The sequence below is a fragment of the Garra rufa genome, chromosome 16 (genome assembly GCF_049309525.1).
Source record: "Garra rufa chromosome 16, GarRuf1.0, whole genome shotgun sequence".
NCBI lineage: Eukaryota > Metazoa > Chordata > Actinopteri > Cypriniformes > Cyprinidae > Garra > Garra rufa.
Window position 1 is genome coordinate 3,426,059 of NC_133376.1, and position 18,642 is coordinate 3,444,700.

At 36.8% G+C, this 18,642-nt stretch overlaps 1 protein-coding gene across 2 annotated transcripts in view; it reads right to left on the reverse strand.

The window, feature by feature from the left end:
• Positions 1-18,642, reverse strand: part of atrx (ATRX chromatin remodeler) — an 84,188-nt gene that overhangs the window by 8,213 nt on the left and 57,333 nt on the right. For both annotated transcript variants that reach the window (XM_073819995.1, XM_073819996.1), the window contains exon 31: positions 2,295-2,444. In XM_073819995.1, coding sequence (XP_073676096.1) covers positions 2,295-2,444 — 150 coding nt within the window. The remainder of the gene's footprint in view (positions 1-2,294; positions 2,445-18,642) is intronic.

The following is an 18,642-nucleotide window of genomic DNA, read 5'->3' on the forward strand; positions in this document are numbered from 1 at the left end:
GCAGGGGTCGAAATGATCAAATTTTCTTTTACGCCAAAAATCATTAGGATATTAAGTAAAGATCATGTTCCATCAAGATATTTTGTACATCTCCTGTAAATTTATCAAAACTTATTTTTTGATTTGTAATATGCATTGTTCTTCATTTGGACAACTTTAAAGGTGATTTTTTTCAATATTTAGATTTTCAGATTTTAGATTGCAGATTTTCAAATAGTGGGCAAAGTATTGTCCTATCCTAACAAACCATACATCAATGGAAAGCTTATTTATTCAGCTTTCAGGTGGATTTCTGAATCTAAATTTCCAAAAGTTGACCCTTATGACTGGTTTTGTGGTCCAGGGTCACATATTTACAATGTCTAAATGTGACCCTGGACCACAAAACCAGCCTTAAGTCGCTGGGGTATATTTGTAGCAATAGCCAAAAATACATTGTATGGGTCAAAATTATAGATTTTTCTTTTATGCCATAAATCATCAGGATATTCAGTAAAGATCATGTTTCATGAAGATTTTATGTAAAATTCCTACTATAAATATATCAAAATGTAATTTTTAATTAGTAATATGCATTGTTAAGAACTTAATTTGGACAACTTTAAAGGTGATTTTCTCAGTATTTAGATTTTTTTGCATCCTCAGATTCCAGATTTTCAAATAGATGTATCTCGGCCAAATATTGTCCTATCCTAACAAACCACATATCAACAGAAAGCTTATTTATTGAGCTTTCGTATGGTGTATGCATCTCAGTTTTGTAAAATTTAACCTTATGACTGGTTTTGTGGTCCAGGGTCACAAATATCAATACTTTGTTGACCAATTACCAAGCAATGCTTAATTTTGTTCAGTCTGTGGTGAGAAAAACACTTCAGCAAAACACAGTCTGAAAAATTTTTTGGTTGCAAATTTTTATACATTTTACTGGTAGTCCACTGCATGACCAATTTTTGGGTATAATGCGTCACAGTTTACTTTATTTTGCCATCCTCACTTACATAAATGAACTAGTGTCCTGCACCCACTCTTAAAAAATATATATATATCAAAAATGATATCTGGCGTCCGAATAATTTTTGGTTTGACTGTACGTCAGATTGTTTTTGATTACACCGCTCCTCACTTTTTTCAGCAAAAGTTGACTGAAAGAAGTTAACTGGTCTGAAAGCAGAACCGTAGACATTGTTATGAAATAAGGAATATTTAGTGAATCCGAATAATGAGAAAGTACTTCTAATATAATTCAACTACAGAGTCAGAGTCCCACATGACAACAAGTCACTTCTCTCCCAAAAATACTCCACTAATGAGCTGCTGACCTGAGGTTGAAGAGTCTTTAATCTGAAGACAATGACTCAGATTGTTTGAGGACTACAAAGGATTCCAGGATTGAATATAAAAGGACACAGTCCTCTGCCATCATCTGCACCCACAGACATGGAGGTTTCACTGCGTTTATGTAACGGGATGATTGGACCCTGTGAACAACTAGACACTTCAGAAGAGGTGTGCTTCAGTGGGTCCATTACCACCTAAAGAACCCTTTTCAAGCAACAAAGCTCCCACTGGTTTTATGTAGGTCTAAATACAGCTTTATGTTTTACAAGGAGCCATTCTTTGAAGCTTTCAAGGAATTTTATGTAAGCACATATGCATACAGTTAGACCTCTCTCATGGAGTTTCTTAAAGTGTGTGGGTTAATTTCTTACGATAACATCACTACACAAGATTATTTGTGACCCTGGACCACAAAACCAGACTTAAGTAGCATAGGTATATTAGAAATATCAAGAAATACATATGGGTCAAAATTGTCAATTTTTCTTTTACGGCAAAAATCATCAGGATATTGAGTAAAGATCATGTTCCATGAAGATATTTTGTAAATTTCCTACCATAAATATATCAAAACGTTTTGATTAGTAATATGCATGGCTAAGAACTTCATTTGGACAACTTTAAAAGGCAATTTTCTCAGTATTCAGATTTTTTGCACCCTCGGATTCTCAATGAAAACCATCAATGGAAAGCTTATTTATTCAGCTTTCAGATGATGTATAAATCTCAATTTCAAATTGAACCTTAATGACTGGTTTTGTAGTCCAGGGTCACATTTGTCAGTCCATCACTAAAGAAATAATCATCAACCTCACAGATTCTTAAACAGCTATCAGTAAAAGATAAGACTACAACAAAAGTAAGACTAAAACACTTGAATGATATGCAGGTATTAGATAATATTTTTTATCACTACTTGCATATAATAGTAAAGGACTTGTGTGGCTACACACCTTCTTTTCTGCCTCGTATTCGGCCCAGGCTGCCTTGCGATCTTCCTCACTCAGTGCCTCTTCCTCCTTGTGGTCCAGCAAAGAGTCATGCTCGTGGTAGCCAACGATATGATCTTTGTAACTGTGAAGGAGTTCTGCCAGGAAAGGATCCTGGGACAGGAGAAAGGGTCAAAGAAAGATGGGTCAGCATTGTTGCATAAACACATGCAGTCCTCTAATAATCACCATTACCAACATGATTATTGAGCAAAATGCAACAATTAAACATTTTTGTGGCTTATCAAGCAGAGAAAATGGTGCTCTGGCTTAGTTAAACTATTCAAAAATGTTGATTACAATCGAGTCATATCATACATTCTCCAATTTAATTTTTTGTTCGGTCACACTTTAGTTTGGAGACCAATCCTCACTACTACTTAACTATTAACTATGACTTTTACCTCAATTAACTCCTTATTTACTGCTTATTAATAGTTAGTAAGGTAGTTGTTAAGTTTAGGTATGGGGTTGGATTAAGGGATATAAAATATGATCATGCAATCATGCAGACACATTTTTTTATATAATCCGTTACATTCTGATGTAGGTCAAAATAGAGAAAAAAGAGGTTGCGAAACATCTCATTATGCACATTATGACTTTAAAACAATTTATTTTTTCATCTTCACTTGCTCACTAGTGAATACATGGCCTAGGAATCTGATCATTGACTTGAACACATGGACAGTCACATGTGGATGTATTCATACACTTGATGTCAAAGAGTTATACAGGTTCGGCCTTTAGCAGTTTAGTTCCAAGAAATGGTGTTTTTGGCCTAGGGTCTAGTTTTGGAGTTGTTGTAGTATGTTTTCATAATACAAGCTCTTTTATCCCATAATGAATAAATAAATGAAATAGCCAATTAAGAGTTAGTTTGTGCGTCAAGCTAAAAATAAAAGAAACAGCCTCCAACCAAGTGTTCATAAGAGGACATATTTAAAATAACTTCAGAGGCTTTCATGCAACTCTGGTATCCATGACTACACTGTTATTGAAAACAACACCTGAGCGGTGCGCAATTCACATCCAGGCCTCGTGCAAACACGGTTTAAAATTACTCCACAGCTATTGTTTGCTTTTCTTTGTCTTGCCTGCACTTTACATTAAAATGCCTTCAAGATCTAGAAACATCTGCTGGATCCCAAGCACATGAGCATAAACGCGCGATAGTTACGCCATCGGCCAAATTGAGAAGCGACAACAAACAAAATAGAACAAAAACACAATTAATCATGTCAACGAAAAGCCTCACTTTACTAAATTTAGGACTGGTTACTAAATTGCTACAGAAAAGTTTTGGAACAAAAGGAGCAAAACTCAATCGCCCTCCAAAGAGCCTATCCTGATTAACCAGATCAAGGTTTATTTCAAGAAATAAAGATAACAGCAGCAAGACAGGTACCAAAAACAGAGCCATGCCTTCTGCATTACAGCAGAGCGTAATGGAGAGCGCAGCTACAGATCCGTCCACATCAAGGCTTTTGAGTAAGTGCCTTCGATAGCTGGAAAATAAAAACATGTGGCGAAAGCAAGCACAATCACGCCAGGCCTGGCCTATACCCTCCACAAACCCGGCTGGATGAGTGATGGTAATTTCTGGCTAAGTGGCTAAATTAAAACATGGCTGGATGCTGCCATGTGAGGAACCCCTTCTACATCACAATCGTAATGGAAAAAGATGATCTCTCGTCCAAAGTGAGCAGAGCCTCGTCTCTGGAGCGAGACAATTCGGTGATGAAGCTGTTGTTTGAGCGCATTTCAAACACTCGCCATCACGAGAGGGCCGACCTGAGCTTATCTGAACATTGTCCAATTTAGAGCCGGGTAAACGGGTCACAGAGCCGCTGGGTCAAATGACAGCGAAGCCGTCCAGGGGAGCAGGGAATGCCGGGATTCCTGATTAATCTCCAGGCTGGGTGGTCTCGTCCGTCTCCGTAACCTGCCCTACATGTGCATCTCGACCGAAGGCACTAATGACGGTAACAAGAACTCCTGCATTGTCATACTGTGAGCTAACCCCACGCATAATGACGGCTTAGGAAAAGGATATCGTTTTACTTCATGCATGGATGTGGAATAGGCTGGGTGGGGGAATGGGGGAATCAGCAGACTGCAGATTTTTTTTCTTTCTTTTCCCAGGGAAATGGGGAGTGGGGATCCCACAGGAAGTCAAACGGGGGAGGAAGCATTTTGCTTTTGATCAAAGCGTGGAGGTGCATGAGCCAGACTGCTGCAAGGATAAATACTGCCCCAGGTGAGGAACAGTCTATCTGCCCGTGTCTGAACACCACACTCTTTCGCAAATATCACGACCACAGAAATCATTTCCTTGTGAGCCTTCGCGGTTTTTGCTGTTCTCCCATGTAAACAGACTAGACCTTCATAAACATCTTTGTTAAGCTTGAGTAAAACTACATCTATTTTCCTTCGGTTTTGAACTTTTATTGTGCATTCAACCACTAGCTGGAAAATGTGTCTAGGGTGTGAATGATGCACTGTGCCCTATTCCAGGTAAAATGTGAGAAGTTTCCACAGACAAAAAATACTTTTATTTTTAATTTTAGTATTTACACTGGACAATGTTGGCAAATTCAGTCACCATTGCATAAATTAAATAGCCAAGATTTGCTTTTAACAGTTTTGTTTTGCTTTTCAAAGAAAATTAATTAAATTACAAAACAACAATTTAAAAACTATTTATTTACCACTGATTAACACTGGTTTTCCTTGCGCTTTGGACTTTAAACCCTGGTTAAGGAGCTTGTGCAGCGCTGTCAGAATACACATAATTTGTGCATGTATTAGACAACAAAACGTTCTGTAGGTTTATTTACTAATGGTTTCAGGCCATTTGGTGATTTCAGTCATAATACAGTAACCAGCAACAACATGCAGTCTCGTGCTGTCGGTGCTTGTAATGATTTAGGCGTCTTTCTCGGACAGTTTTAAAGGAACACTCCACTTTTTTTGGAAATAGGCTCATTCTCCAACTCCCCCTGAGTTAATAAGTTGATCTTTACCGTTTTGAAATCCATTCAGCCGTTCTCCTGTTCTGGCGATATCAGTTTTAGCATAGCTTAGCATAGATCATTGAATCCTATTAGACCAGTAGCATCGCGTTCAAAAATGTCCAACGAGTTTCCATATTTGTTGTATTTAAAACTTGACTCTTCTGTAGTTATATCGTGTACTAAGACCAGTCGAAATGCAAAGCTGCAAGTTTCTAGGCTGATAAGATTAGGAACTACACTTCCATTCCGGCGTAATAGTCAAGGAAGTTTGCTGCCGTAATATGGCCGAAGCAGGCAGAGTATTATCAGAAATGAGTTCCCAGCTAGTTTAGCATTTGCACATGTGCTGCGTGGTATTACTGCTCCTGCTTCAGCCATATTACGGCAGCAAACTTCCTTGACTATTACGCCGGAATGGAAGTGTAGTTCCTAATCTTATCAGCCTAGAAACTTGCAGCTTTGCATTTCGACTGGTCTTAGTACACGATATAACTACAGAAGAGTCAAGTTTTAAATAGGACAAATATGGAAACTCGTTGGTCATTTTTGAACGTGATGCTACTGGTCTAATAGGATTCAATGATCTATGCTAAGCTAAGCTAAAAGTGATATCACCAGAACAGGAGAACGGCTGAATGGATTTCAAAACGGTAAAACTCAACTTATTAACTCGGGGGAGATGGAGAATGAGCCTATTTCCAAAAAAAGTGGAGTGTTCCTTTAAATGCTTCCACACTGCAGGCATGTTTGCTGCATTAGTGCACGCCTCTATTTGATCGTGTCACGTTATTTTTTGGTATAATTCATTCAGCCTTTTCAATTATTCACAAAATATTTTCAGTTGCCGAACATTCGGTGCATCCCTACCAAGAAGTGCACATGAACTCTTGGCAGTATACAGAATTGTTCATTAGCAAGTAATTGATGAATATTAATTCTAGCAATTCGCATCGATTCACAACCTTCAAAAATAGATTTTCTAGTTAAAAGCACTTACTTACATTATCCCAAACGTTTCGAAGAATGTTTAAACCCAGAGAAATAAGCAATTTTGACTAGTGTAATGGGCCGTGTCATTGCATTACCTGCCAAGTACGTCATACATCCTTTACTTTCCAGTTTTATTTTGTAGAAAACGTGGAAATCCCGACGACACTTTAATATGTTTTGCATTTTATTTGGCAGGTGATGAACACACAGAGTAGCATTATAACGGAACTTTCAACACACTTAAATGCATCTAGTATGATTAAACAGCACTGCTTTTTCCTACATATGCATGACCAGAAGCGGAAGCGGTCGACTGTGGCATAATAAAAGCTGTGTGTGATCATCTCATTAGCAAATCGCTCCAGGGCCACGTTTCGCTTCCATGGCTTTCTGTCCCACCCTGCTTTATACTACAGTGACGTTAGTAAAACTTTAATATATTAGCTCATCCATGAACATGATTTCTGCCGAGTCCCGACAGATTGCATTGGCAGTGGGTATGAAGACAACAACTCCTATGATTCCACATTTAATCACGGGTAGGGATGTCCCGATACAACTTTTTAACTTCCGATACGATACCGATATTGCAGCCTTCAGTACTAACCGATACCGATACAAATCCGATACAGTAATCAGCACAAATCATGAATACTTTTACCTATTTTTTTGTGTGGAATGTATGAACGGCTAGATCAAACTGAGAACAAAAGTCAGCAACAGTAAGTATGGAAAAAAACGACCAATTTATTAACTATTGGTTGCACAAATGTGAACCTTTTACATAAGAATATATAAAAAAAGAATTAAAGAATAAATATTAAGACCCTGAAAAATATCTTAATTGAATAAACAAAAATATATTTTTTAAAGTGCAAAATACTAATTAAAGGTCACTTCAGTTATTTATTTTTTACCGTCAGCAAATGGTAAGAACAGCTGAGAGCAGGAACATAAGAAAAAAAAAAATTGTTAATTGACCAACTGCTAAAGGTTGAGTGTCCAAAGTTTCAATTTTACACACACTGCCTGAAAGAATGAGATCGTTGCATTTGCTATCCACAAAAAATAGTGAAAACAAAATAAATATAACTCTAATACAGGGCAGAAAACAAATGTTTAACTAAAAGGATGACTACACTTCCTACTCCTCCAACTCAACTTTCTGCAGTCCGAGCATGATGTGGAGATTTTATTTTTAAGAAGATAAGCATTTCTGCATGCTGAGCAGTGAGTCTGCTCCTATGCTCCTCAAAAATAATTGATCATTATTGTTATTATTGTCACGCTTTGCGAGGGTTTCAGGCAGCGTTGGTTGCTTGAAGTTGCCAGAGGATTGTTTCTTTAAAGGATAACTATTGTCAAAATGCAACCTGGGCTGTTTTTGTTTTTACTGTAAACGAGACAAACTTATATCTAAAAGCATACTTACGACAAACAAGCCGTTTTTGAGATTGACAGTGATTTCTTTTTGTGGTCAGTGGCCGGTGAATGGGAGAACTAGGGGCAAGTTTTTGAGCGCATCAAAATCCATATTTTTACAACACTGAGAAGACTCGACACACCATGAAACTTTGCTCGAAGTATTGTCTGGGTCTCTACACATGAACTCCAGCATTGAGAACATTGTTTGTGTTCACAGAGTTTACTAAAAAGAACGTTTTTGAACAACTCACTTTCACTGTTTGAGTCTCCGCGCGCGGCCGTCTCTCCAGTCAAGAGGTATCGATCTCCGAATGCGACGTAATACTGAGGGGAGTGAAGATGGATAGCTCCTAAAGCATATTTCCATATAAATGCACGGCTAATTCGTTGTTTTGTCGCAAGTTAAAAACAATATTAACCTTCTAGTTGTAAAAAGAGCCTCATATAAGAAACATTAATATATAAGAATCTCGCATTCGGAGAGCGACACCTCTTGACTGGCAAGACGGCTGCGCGCGGAGACTCAGTGCAGAGTTTTGTGATGCTGCTTCAAATGCGCAATGAGGTTGGACTTATTAAACTTTCCTGGTTCTGTTCCACCACGGGAAACTTGTGCATGACAAGTGTTGCACTGAGCCACTTTAATGAAAAATACTGCCACACGGCCGACATCGCTCTTTTTCTTTGCTACTTCGCTAGCAAGCAGTGTTGTGATCACGTGGGCTTTGCACGCTGGCTCTGGACGCTGCTGGATAGAATAGCTGTAACGGAGTTTAGAGCGGAACTGACATCTTATATCGGAGATTTTTAACGCAGTCCGATATAATCCGATAGAGTTTTTTTGGGCTGATATCGGACCTATTTCCGATATCAATATCGGATCGGGACATCCCTAATCACGGGTTCAACAAACTAAGCCTTTGTTTCTTTGTTTGTTTTGAATATGCCCCCTCTAGCAGTGAAAACTTACATATTGTGTCTTTAATATTATAATAACAACAATAACAATAGTAATAATAATTAGGGATGCAACGATACCATTTTTTCAAAACCGATCCGATACCAAAAATTCTGAGTATCGGCCGATACCGATACCGATACCGATACCAGGCCGATATCAGTGGGGGTATTTTACCTTCAAAACTAAAGAATGTATACAATTCACTTTGTCATTAAGATTTATTTGTTTTAGGTAAAGAAAGAAATACCAAACCTGCTTGCACATTGTTGGATAAAAAAGGGTGAAAAAAAGAGATACATGCATGAGTGCAATCAAATTCATATAATTAATGTTTTAAAAATAACATTTTGACAACAGAAATATTACAGATATAAATAACTGAACAGATCTGCCAGCAGATCTGATTTAATTACTGAATCTTTTCATTGATTTGATTCATTCAAATGTATGGTTCATTCAGGAATAAAGCAAGTGACTGTCTGTTTGAATGGGAAATTGAATCATTTCACTAGATTCGTTTAAAAACGCACGTTCATTCATAAACGAAACACCGCTGTGTTTGAATGGAGATACACAGCGGCTCAGTTGTGACTTGTTTCAGATTACTTTTGACGATGAAATAAAGCAAAATCAGGCAATATTGTTATAGTCAGACAATGCAAGTCATTTAATAATAACTTCTTATTTATTTAACTGCTGTATTAAACAATCGCGAAGTCCTTGTGTTCTTTTGCGTGACGCTTCTGAAGACGCTTGATTAAATTTGTGGTGTTGTAATTCGAAACACCACTTCCACCTCTTGAAACTTTGGCTTTGCAAATATTACAATTTGCAGTGCTACTAGCTGCTGTATCAAGAGTAAAATATTTCCAAATCAGGGACATGTTTACCGCGCTGAGGTAGACTTTGCATGTGAAAGTTCCTCTGAACTCGCCTCACACTCACGTCATGTGGTTTTGTAAGCAGCGCAACGTATTCTAAATGTATTTTATTTTTAAGGCAATGTTTTAAAATAATTGTGTTCTTGTATGAACTATTATAGTTTTTACAGTAGACTATTATTTCTTGCTATTTATTCAATCAAACTCTGGTAACGGTATCGAATTTGGATCGGTCACGCATCACCGATATCCGATCCATTCAAAAAGCTTGGATCGGCGTCGATACCGATCCAGAGTATCGGATCGATGCAACCCTAATAATAATAATACAAGTGTTTGGAAAAATATATTAGTTATTGATCTTTTGTTATTATGGGAAGTAAGGATGTGTCCAAGTAGTGAATCCTTATTTGGAAAGGCATGAAAAATGAACAACGCATTCTACGGAGCTGCTAAAGGGACATGGTTAGCCGCTTGCTAGCAGATGCCTATTACATTAAAGTACATAATATTTCACTTACCACACAAACAGATTAAGGAGAGATGACTGATAGGACGATGGTGATCGCAAATCTCGAAAATGAAAGCAAAACACGATTTCAATGCCCCACATATTAACAACGGCTACCTGATGCCATAGAGTACAAATTACCCAATGATATAATTGCAAGAGAAAGCATTGAAATATATTTTTTTCCTTCCATCTCATGTTTATTCTCTTTAGGGGTAGTAGTAGTACACATCAGTTCCTTTCCGAACACGGTATTTGGATTCGGACACATCCATAAGGGAAAGTGTATACATTTTTTGATTTATTATGAAGGTAATAGTTTATAGGAAACACTGATTTCTTGAGTCAGGACTACCCATACTATAGACTGGTGTGTTTTTGTATTAAAATACTGGTGCGTTGATGTCTAGTGCGCACAAAAAGAATTATATATATATAAAAAAAAAAAATGATAAACCGTGATTAAAATTGTGAATCGATTTTGAAACGAATTGCGACCCAAAGAATCAATGTGAATTGAATCGTGAGGTACAGAGACACTCCCACCCCCACAAGTAATTGTTATAGAAAATGTATCTTTTGTTGTGCCACGCACAGCAATGCTGAGAATGCAACATGTACCATTGAAATGGTGCACATTTAGGCATATGTTGGCCAACTACTCTTGTAATCTGTTATGCTAAGACTTTTCTGACAAAGTAATTTTTCCCCCTTCAAGTTTCCCCTGAACAGTAGTACTTTTAACATTTACTGCTTAATCTCTTTCTGCAAGATATTTTTTTTAATTGCCTTGAATAGCTATCAATTAAAAGCTGACAGCAACAAGAATTCTTCTCGCAAGTTCTTGCAAACAGCGACACACACCATTGCTGGTGAAACAGAACATTCAAATAAACTTTAAGAGCTCTGCTCAACGACATACATTTACGACTTGGCAAACAAAGCCAATTTACTTAAGACACACTCCCAGATGAACTCTGGTGGTGTGAAAAACGCAATCAGGTTCAACGGTACAAGGACTTTTTTCTTGCCATTTGGCTTCCTACTGAATCATTTTCAGCACATTTACAGCTACTTCAGCCCAGCTGCCTCCTAAGGTTTTTGATCATGCCACCTCATATTAAATGCGATCCATGTTCACAAACTCCATTTTATTTCACTCATTACCACGGCCATAAACATCTGCCGCATGCTCTTTAGAAGCGAAGAGTGGGAGAATGGAAGCGTGACTACAACCATAAAAAGAAGCTAAAGATACAGGAGCTTCAGAAAAGTGTGGAAGAATTTGTGTTTTTCAAAAGACAAACTTTAGAGATCTTGCAACTTGGCATTCATGACCTAAAAAGGGGCATCCCTATAAACAAAACTCTTATCCTCTGCTTCAAAAAGAAGAGATTTCACAAGACACTGCGTTTGACATGCAGGTGCACAAACCAAAGAAACCAAGGGGTCCGGGGCAAGAGACTGGAGGAATGTGAAGGATTGAGATATTTGTAATACCTAACCTTAGCCAGGCAAAACGTACTCTACAGCTGCACGCAAATTATACGCATAACCTCAGTGCCCTGATATAAACAGTCTGCGTCTGCAGAGCTCTTGATGTTTGGCACAGGGCCGGATGTCAGGTGTCCATCAGGCCTGCCTCAACTATCATTCAATCCTTTCTAGCACTTACATTTCATTTACATTTAGAAATTTAGCAAAAACGACAATGGAAGCAATCAAAAACAAAAGAGCAAAAACATGCAAGTGCTATGACATATCTCATTTAGCCTAACGCAGTACACGTATCAAGTTTTTTTTTATTATTATATAATAAATAAAAAGAAAATAGAATAAAAAAAGAAAAAGCAAGCTAGTGTTAGAGGCCTAAAAATAGATAAATAGAATACAACAAGAACAGAGAAGCTAGTGTTAGTTTTTTTTTTTTTTTTTAAGAAAACAAGCAGTAAGTAAATTAATAGAGAATTTTTTTTAAATAAAATAATTAGAATATAAGGTGCTAGAGTTAGAGGGTCAAATAAAGACAGAAGAGATGTGTTTTTAGCCGATTCTTGAAGATGGCTATGGACTCAGCTGTTCGGATTGAGTTGAGCAGGTTATTCAACCAGAAGGGTACATTTAATGCGAAAGTCCATGAAAGTGAGTTTGTGTCTCTTTGGGATGGCACAATAATGCACCAATCAACTGCAGAATGCAAGTTTCTAGAGGGCACATAAGTCTGAAGTAATGAATTTAGGTAAAGTGGCGCAGAGCCAGTGGTGGTTTTGTAGGCAAACATTAATGCCTTGAATTTTACATGAACAGCTATTGGTAGCAGGTGCAAATTAATGAATAGAGGCATGACATGCATCCCTTTCGCCCGGTTAAAAATTAATCTTGCAGCCACATTCGGGATTAATTGTAAAGGTTTGATAGAACTGACTGGAAGACCTGCCAAAAGAGCATTGCAATAGTCCAGCCTGGACAGAACAAGAGCTTGAACAATGAGTTGTGAAGCATGTTCTGAAAGAAAGGGCCTGATCTTCCTGATGTTGAAAAAAGCAAATCTGCAGGACCGGGCAGTTTCAGAAACGTGGTCTGAGAAAGTCAGCTGATCATCAATTACAACTCCAAATAAAATAAATGGAGGACGTTAGGCGAGAACTTGTAAGACGCATTTCAGTTCACACCTTTAGCTCTTTCATCTAAGTTGGGGCAAATATCTAAAAATGGAGGGTTGAAGGCAACCACTCATTTAAGGAACATCTGGGGGACTTATTAAGAGCAGTTCCTGCACCTAATTACGCCAACTAAAGTCTGCTCCTTTGCTCGACGAGACCCAGTCGGCGGGGGAGCCTGAGCGAAAGCAAATTACCACTTTCCCACCGACGGACCACTGTCAGGAAGCGTACACACCGGCCCGACCGTGTCACTCAAGCCTGCCCATGGGTCTCAGCTCTGTAATGGGCCTCCGAAGAGCCCGAGGCAGGGCCAGACCCCAAGCTGGGTGGCTCTCGTGTCTGGGCCGCAGCACTCTTCTTTGTCATTAGAGTGGAAGTCCGCTAGCTTCCTTTGTCTCCAATTAGTTTCTCTGAAAAGCACAAGAACATCCTAAAAGGGTTTTGGAATAATGACTGTTCATCAGGTTGGGGGAGGTTTACGGTGTTCCTTTGAAAACTTCAGAGACCAAGTAGTGAATCAGCCTAACAGATGGCCTTCATGATGGCATGATGTTTGGGTGAGCTGCAGCGGCACACAGGTTCAGAAGCAGGATGTGTGCTTTAGACTGAGAGGGGGGTGGGGGAGCCTTCCCAGAAACACTAGAGAAAGTAACGGGGCGAAAGGAGGGACTGGTGGGAACGGCTGCTATCGCCAGATCAGAGTAAGTTTATAGTGTACTATTACAAAGGGAATCGCTTATACACTATATCTCAGAGGCTTTTAAGGAGATGTTAACTTAACTATCAGGTTTCATTTGAATTTTAATATACATTATATTTATACACACACAAACGGGGTACAAAATAGGACTTAACATCCAGTAAACGTCTTGTCCACCCAAGGCAAATAAACATTATATGTGACCCTGGATCACAAAACCAGTCTTAAGTCGCTGGGGTATATTTGTAGCAATAGCCAAAAATACATTGTATGGGTTAAAATAATAGATTTTTCTTTTATGCCAAAAATCACTTGGATATTAAGTAGATCATGCTCCATGAAGATCTTTTGTAAATTTCCTACCATAAATATATCAAAACTTAATTTTTAATTAGTAATATGCATTGTCAAAAACTTAATTTGGACAACTTTAATTTCCATTTTCTAAAGACAGAATAAAGGACAATTTCTCTTTCAAACAGGGTTTCTGCAGATATGAACAAGTGAAATTTAAGACTTTTTAAGACCTTTTTAATACCACCTTATATGAAATTTAAGACCGAAACCTGTAATGGAAATAGATATTATATTACATGCATACATGTAATATTTAATATGTTTAATGTAAAAAGTAAACACAATTTCATGGCTGTCATAAATTAAATTTATTACTACGATATACAGTGAACTTTTCATATCAGCAGACACTATTCCACACAAAATATCCTCATAAAAGTACCACTAGAAATATCTGAAAATTCTGAAGCAATATTTTCATCAGTGCTCTATTAGCTTTTACATCTTAAATCTGCATATTTGATTTACCTTTATAAAGGCCCTTTTTTTTACTTTTGAAATGTATGCATTACCTTTGAAAATTATTTTATGAATTTATCAATAAATTCTAAAAGGCTGTTAGCAGTGAGATTACATAATTTACACTGCAAAATTAAAAGTGAGATTAATGTTTTAAATACATTTATTGATTTATAAATATATACATTAGAAATGTTGGGTGTGGTGGCATACTTTTATACACTAAACTACCAGCAGGTGGCGGTAAGTCACTTCATGAGCGAGTTATTTCAACTGATTGGAGCCCTACTTGACTGATTGAGCAAAACGCTGAATCATAGCAAAATGTTGCTAGGAGAATGCTTCTGCTAATGTAGCATATTGTCTAATATGTAAGTAACTACTTGACTAACTACTTTTTTATTGAGCTAAAATTAATGTAACATTTGTAATTGTGAGAATTTTCAGCAAAAAGCTCACTTGGTATATTACTGAACAATATCATGTTATAAATAAACTATACATTTTAAATTTTTACCTCAGTGTGTTTCTTTAGAGTGCTGTTACATTCATTTGTTTTAAAGTATGTCACAATTAGACCAGAAATACACACATATCCATTATCAATTTCTGTTTACGTTGAATGTATTAAAATATGAATCTTTCTTGCCTTTCGATGCTTCGCTCGTTGTTTTTGTCACTTCAGTTTTAATCAGGCGGTTTGTTCGGTCGGGCAAGTAAAAAAAAACATTTTAAAAGTATCTCGAAGGCTGGCGGTCAGCTAGCTCGACCTATATTAATTATTATTATTGAGAACATTATATACAGAAAAGGGTAGTTTGACCTGTATTCTGCTACTGTGATTCTGTCTGAAGACGCAGTAACTTCCACAGAGGGAGAGGAAAAATCTACAGTTGTTAGCAACTGGCCTTAGCCAAGCCCTATATTCAGTTTTTTCAAGCTAAGTATCGCTAAACTTGCACTTAGTTAAATCCATTTTACTTCTGCTGCGGTACAATCCGAGAGAGACTCGCGCCAATAACAGAAAGCTGATTGGCTATTGCATGTTGGTCTCATTTGTAGTTTAAAAACAGCAAATTATATTTGGAATAGTGAAATAAAGAACTACAACACCACGGAAACAACAAAAAGAGAATTTAAATGAGCTTTAGAGTTAGCGTTACATGGACATCGGAAAAATAAGACCTGTGTAAAATTATTTAAGACCTAGAACAGCGAATTTAAGACTTTTTAAGGCCTAAAATTTAGATTTTTAAATTTTAGACTTTTTAAGACTTTTTAAGACCCCGCGGAAACCCTGTTCAAAAACCTTGGTAATAAGGTTAAATAATTGAGTTTACAAATGCGTTAACATTATTGCGAAAATATGTCTTTTCCTAGGTTTCACAATCTCACGATGAATTACTAATTTAAAGAATTACTCAACTTCCAGAATAAAAATTTCCTGATAATTTACTCACCCCATGTCATCCAAGATATTCATGTCTTTCTTTCTTCAGTCGCAAAGATTTTTTTTTTTTTTTGAGGAAAACATCACAAGATTTTTCTCCACATAGTGAACTTCAATGGTGCTCAACGAACTGAAGGTTAAAATGCAGTTTCAATGCAGCTTCAAGGGGCTCTAAATGATTTCAGCTGAGGAGTAAGGGTCTTGTTTAGTGAAACAATCAGTCATTTTCTTAAAAAAAATAAAATACATAAATAAATAAATTAGATTTACACACTTTTTAACCGCAAAGGCTGGTCTTGGCCAGCTCTGCGATGCATACCAGTGTTAATTTTGAAAGGAAATTTTGATTGAGTTTTAGTCATTTTAGTCATCTGAATTGTTTTCAGTTTTAGTCTAAATAAATATCATAAGATTTTAGACGACTAAATCTACAGTAGATTGACTAAAATCTAATGGGTTTAGTTACAGTGTAATGCATATTAAACATTTCTCTAAAATCACCAAACTCATTATGTAGGTTTCATATTAAGGTTTTATCATGATAGGCAGATTTAACTGCTGTGATATGCAACATGCTTTTATATTAAAATTAAGTGAAACCACTTCTCATAAAGAAAGAAGAACATGGTCTGCTTTTCAATGAAATACCAATGGTTATAAAGGCTAATTATGCATTCTTTATAACAACTTGTTTACAACATTCTTCATTCTTTCAAAGCATACATTTATTTATATACATACATTTAGGTTAAATCTTTATTATGGCTACTAAAGTGACTCAGTCTAGAGCAGTGAGTGATTTTCTGTCTTTCTTTTGTTGCTTGATTAACATCAATGCCACAGACAATAGCAACTAAATTAGGCTGCTGTCCCTTTAAAACCAAACGCACAAATGCAATGTACTGATAGTCTCCCAATTGTTTGTGTTTACCTAAAGATGCAACCGATTGGGTTTACGTGAAAACTCATCAACACAGAAAGATCCTGAAAAGTTTTCCTCAAAAAACTTAACTTCTTTGCAACTGAAGAAAGGGGAGGGCGTACATTTAAGATACTGTAAACAATTTTTTTTAAATTATGTTAGCTAACAGTTCAGCACATGTAAGTTCTTTCTCCAAAGAACATGAGATTTGTGCTTATAAAAATAAAAAGACAAGTGCAAGTGTAGAGATCGACCGATATATCGATTTACCGATATTTTCCCGATATTTAAGCATTTTTCCATAATCGGTTATCGGTTTTGTAATATAGGGTTCACCGATAAACGCCGCCATCTTGTGGGTGTTTTGAGAATTACGCGCATGATCGCCATTGCAGAACGGCGTCTGAGGAGAAACAACAGCTGCGTGCACAGGTAAAGTATATTTACTTGCTTTGCTATATTTAGTAAACTTTATTTAACATAACAGATATTAATGCACAAATTAGATGTGTTACATAAATGACTGATATGTAGTTTATGCAGCTTGGCTCTAAGAAATAAAGACGAACTCACAGAGTCACGCAAGATAATCCGTCAAATCCTGTCACAATAAAGACGTAACTTTGCCTGAATTAAATAATATACAGCCATGAATAAGCACATGTTGTAAATTAAAGCCCTGAATTCAATCCTCTCTCTGTTGTCTACATGCTCATTATTAGTCTCATGAAGTCGGAGTCACGAATGCTAAGATAAACCGTCATATCCTGTCACAATAAAGACGTAACTTGCCTGAATTAAATACAGCCACTATTGATCGTCTATATGCTCATCATTCGTCTCGTGAAGTCGCTTCCATTTTGATGTTCACTCACCGGGTTGATGCTCACGAAATGCTCCAGCACAGCCACCCCATATAACTTTTAACAAGATTCACTAAAACACCCCGAATTATATTAACATTTACTATATAACCATCATCCCGCTAATAAACATCTTCTAAATAAATATAACTAAGAAATTGAATGCGCTTTGTCAGCACGCATTTCGTAATCTAATCATTATCTTTTTTCAAAAACGTAATTGTGATATAACATATCAGAAATGCAATAAAAACGATGTTTTGTTTGTTATATTTCAATATTTCAGAATATTACTCAGTAAATTAACATTATCCAGCAAATTATTATTCACTCTATAGCCTATAAACAGCTTTATAATAAAACTGCAATAAAACAGCCTAATAAAACTGCAGTTTAAAATGAAGTTACATTTCTGCAAAGTTGATATGACTCCTGTGCTTGAAGACAGACATTCCATATTTATTTTGCTTATTGGTAATGTTAGTGTTGCTGCTCATGCTTTTCATAAAATATTTTTATTGTTGTAATATGAATATTAAATTTAACATGAAAGACTGCTAACATTCAACACTTTTTTTTTTTAAATAACCAAAATAAAAAATAGACAGCAAAGTGAAGTATGGAATCATTGTGTCAAAAACAGAAGTATAACAGTAAATAAATATTGGTTATGAATATCGGTTATCGGGCACATAAACATGCAATATTGGTATCGGTATCGGTAATTAAAAACAATATCGGTCAATCACTATGCAAGTGTCATTCTTCTGGCTTATTAAGAAAAAGAGCAAGATGCAGACACATTACACAAGGTAAGGAAAAGAGCGATGGGCCGAGGTCTGCCAGGTTTAGAAATATTTCCTGTGTTCCATAAACTTGGCGAGGGTATTGTGAGAAATAGAGATATGACTACAGGCTTTGAGGGATGACTGACTCATCTTCAGACGATTACAGGCAGCAGATTCCATCCGTAACAGCTGACTTGCGGCATTCTGGCGCACATATGGCCAAATGTGGTCATCTGCCGCGTGCAAAGGTTGGCCTCCATCTCAGATTAAAAGCTTGATAAAGAACAACAACCTTCTCAAACATCAGCTCGAAAGCGAGCAGCTC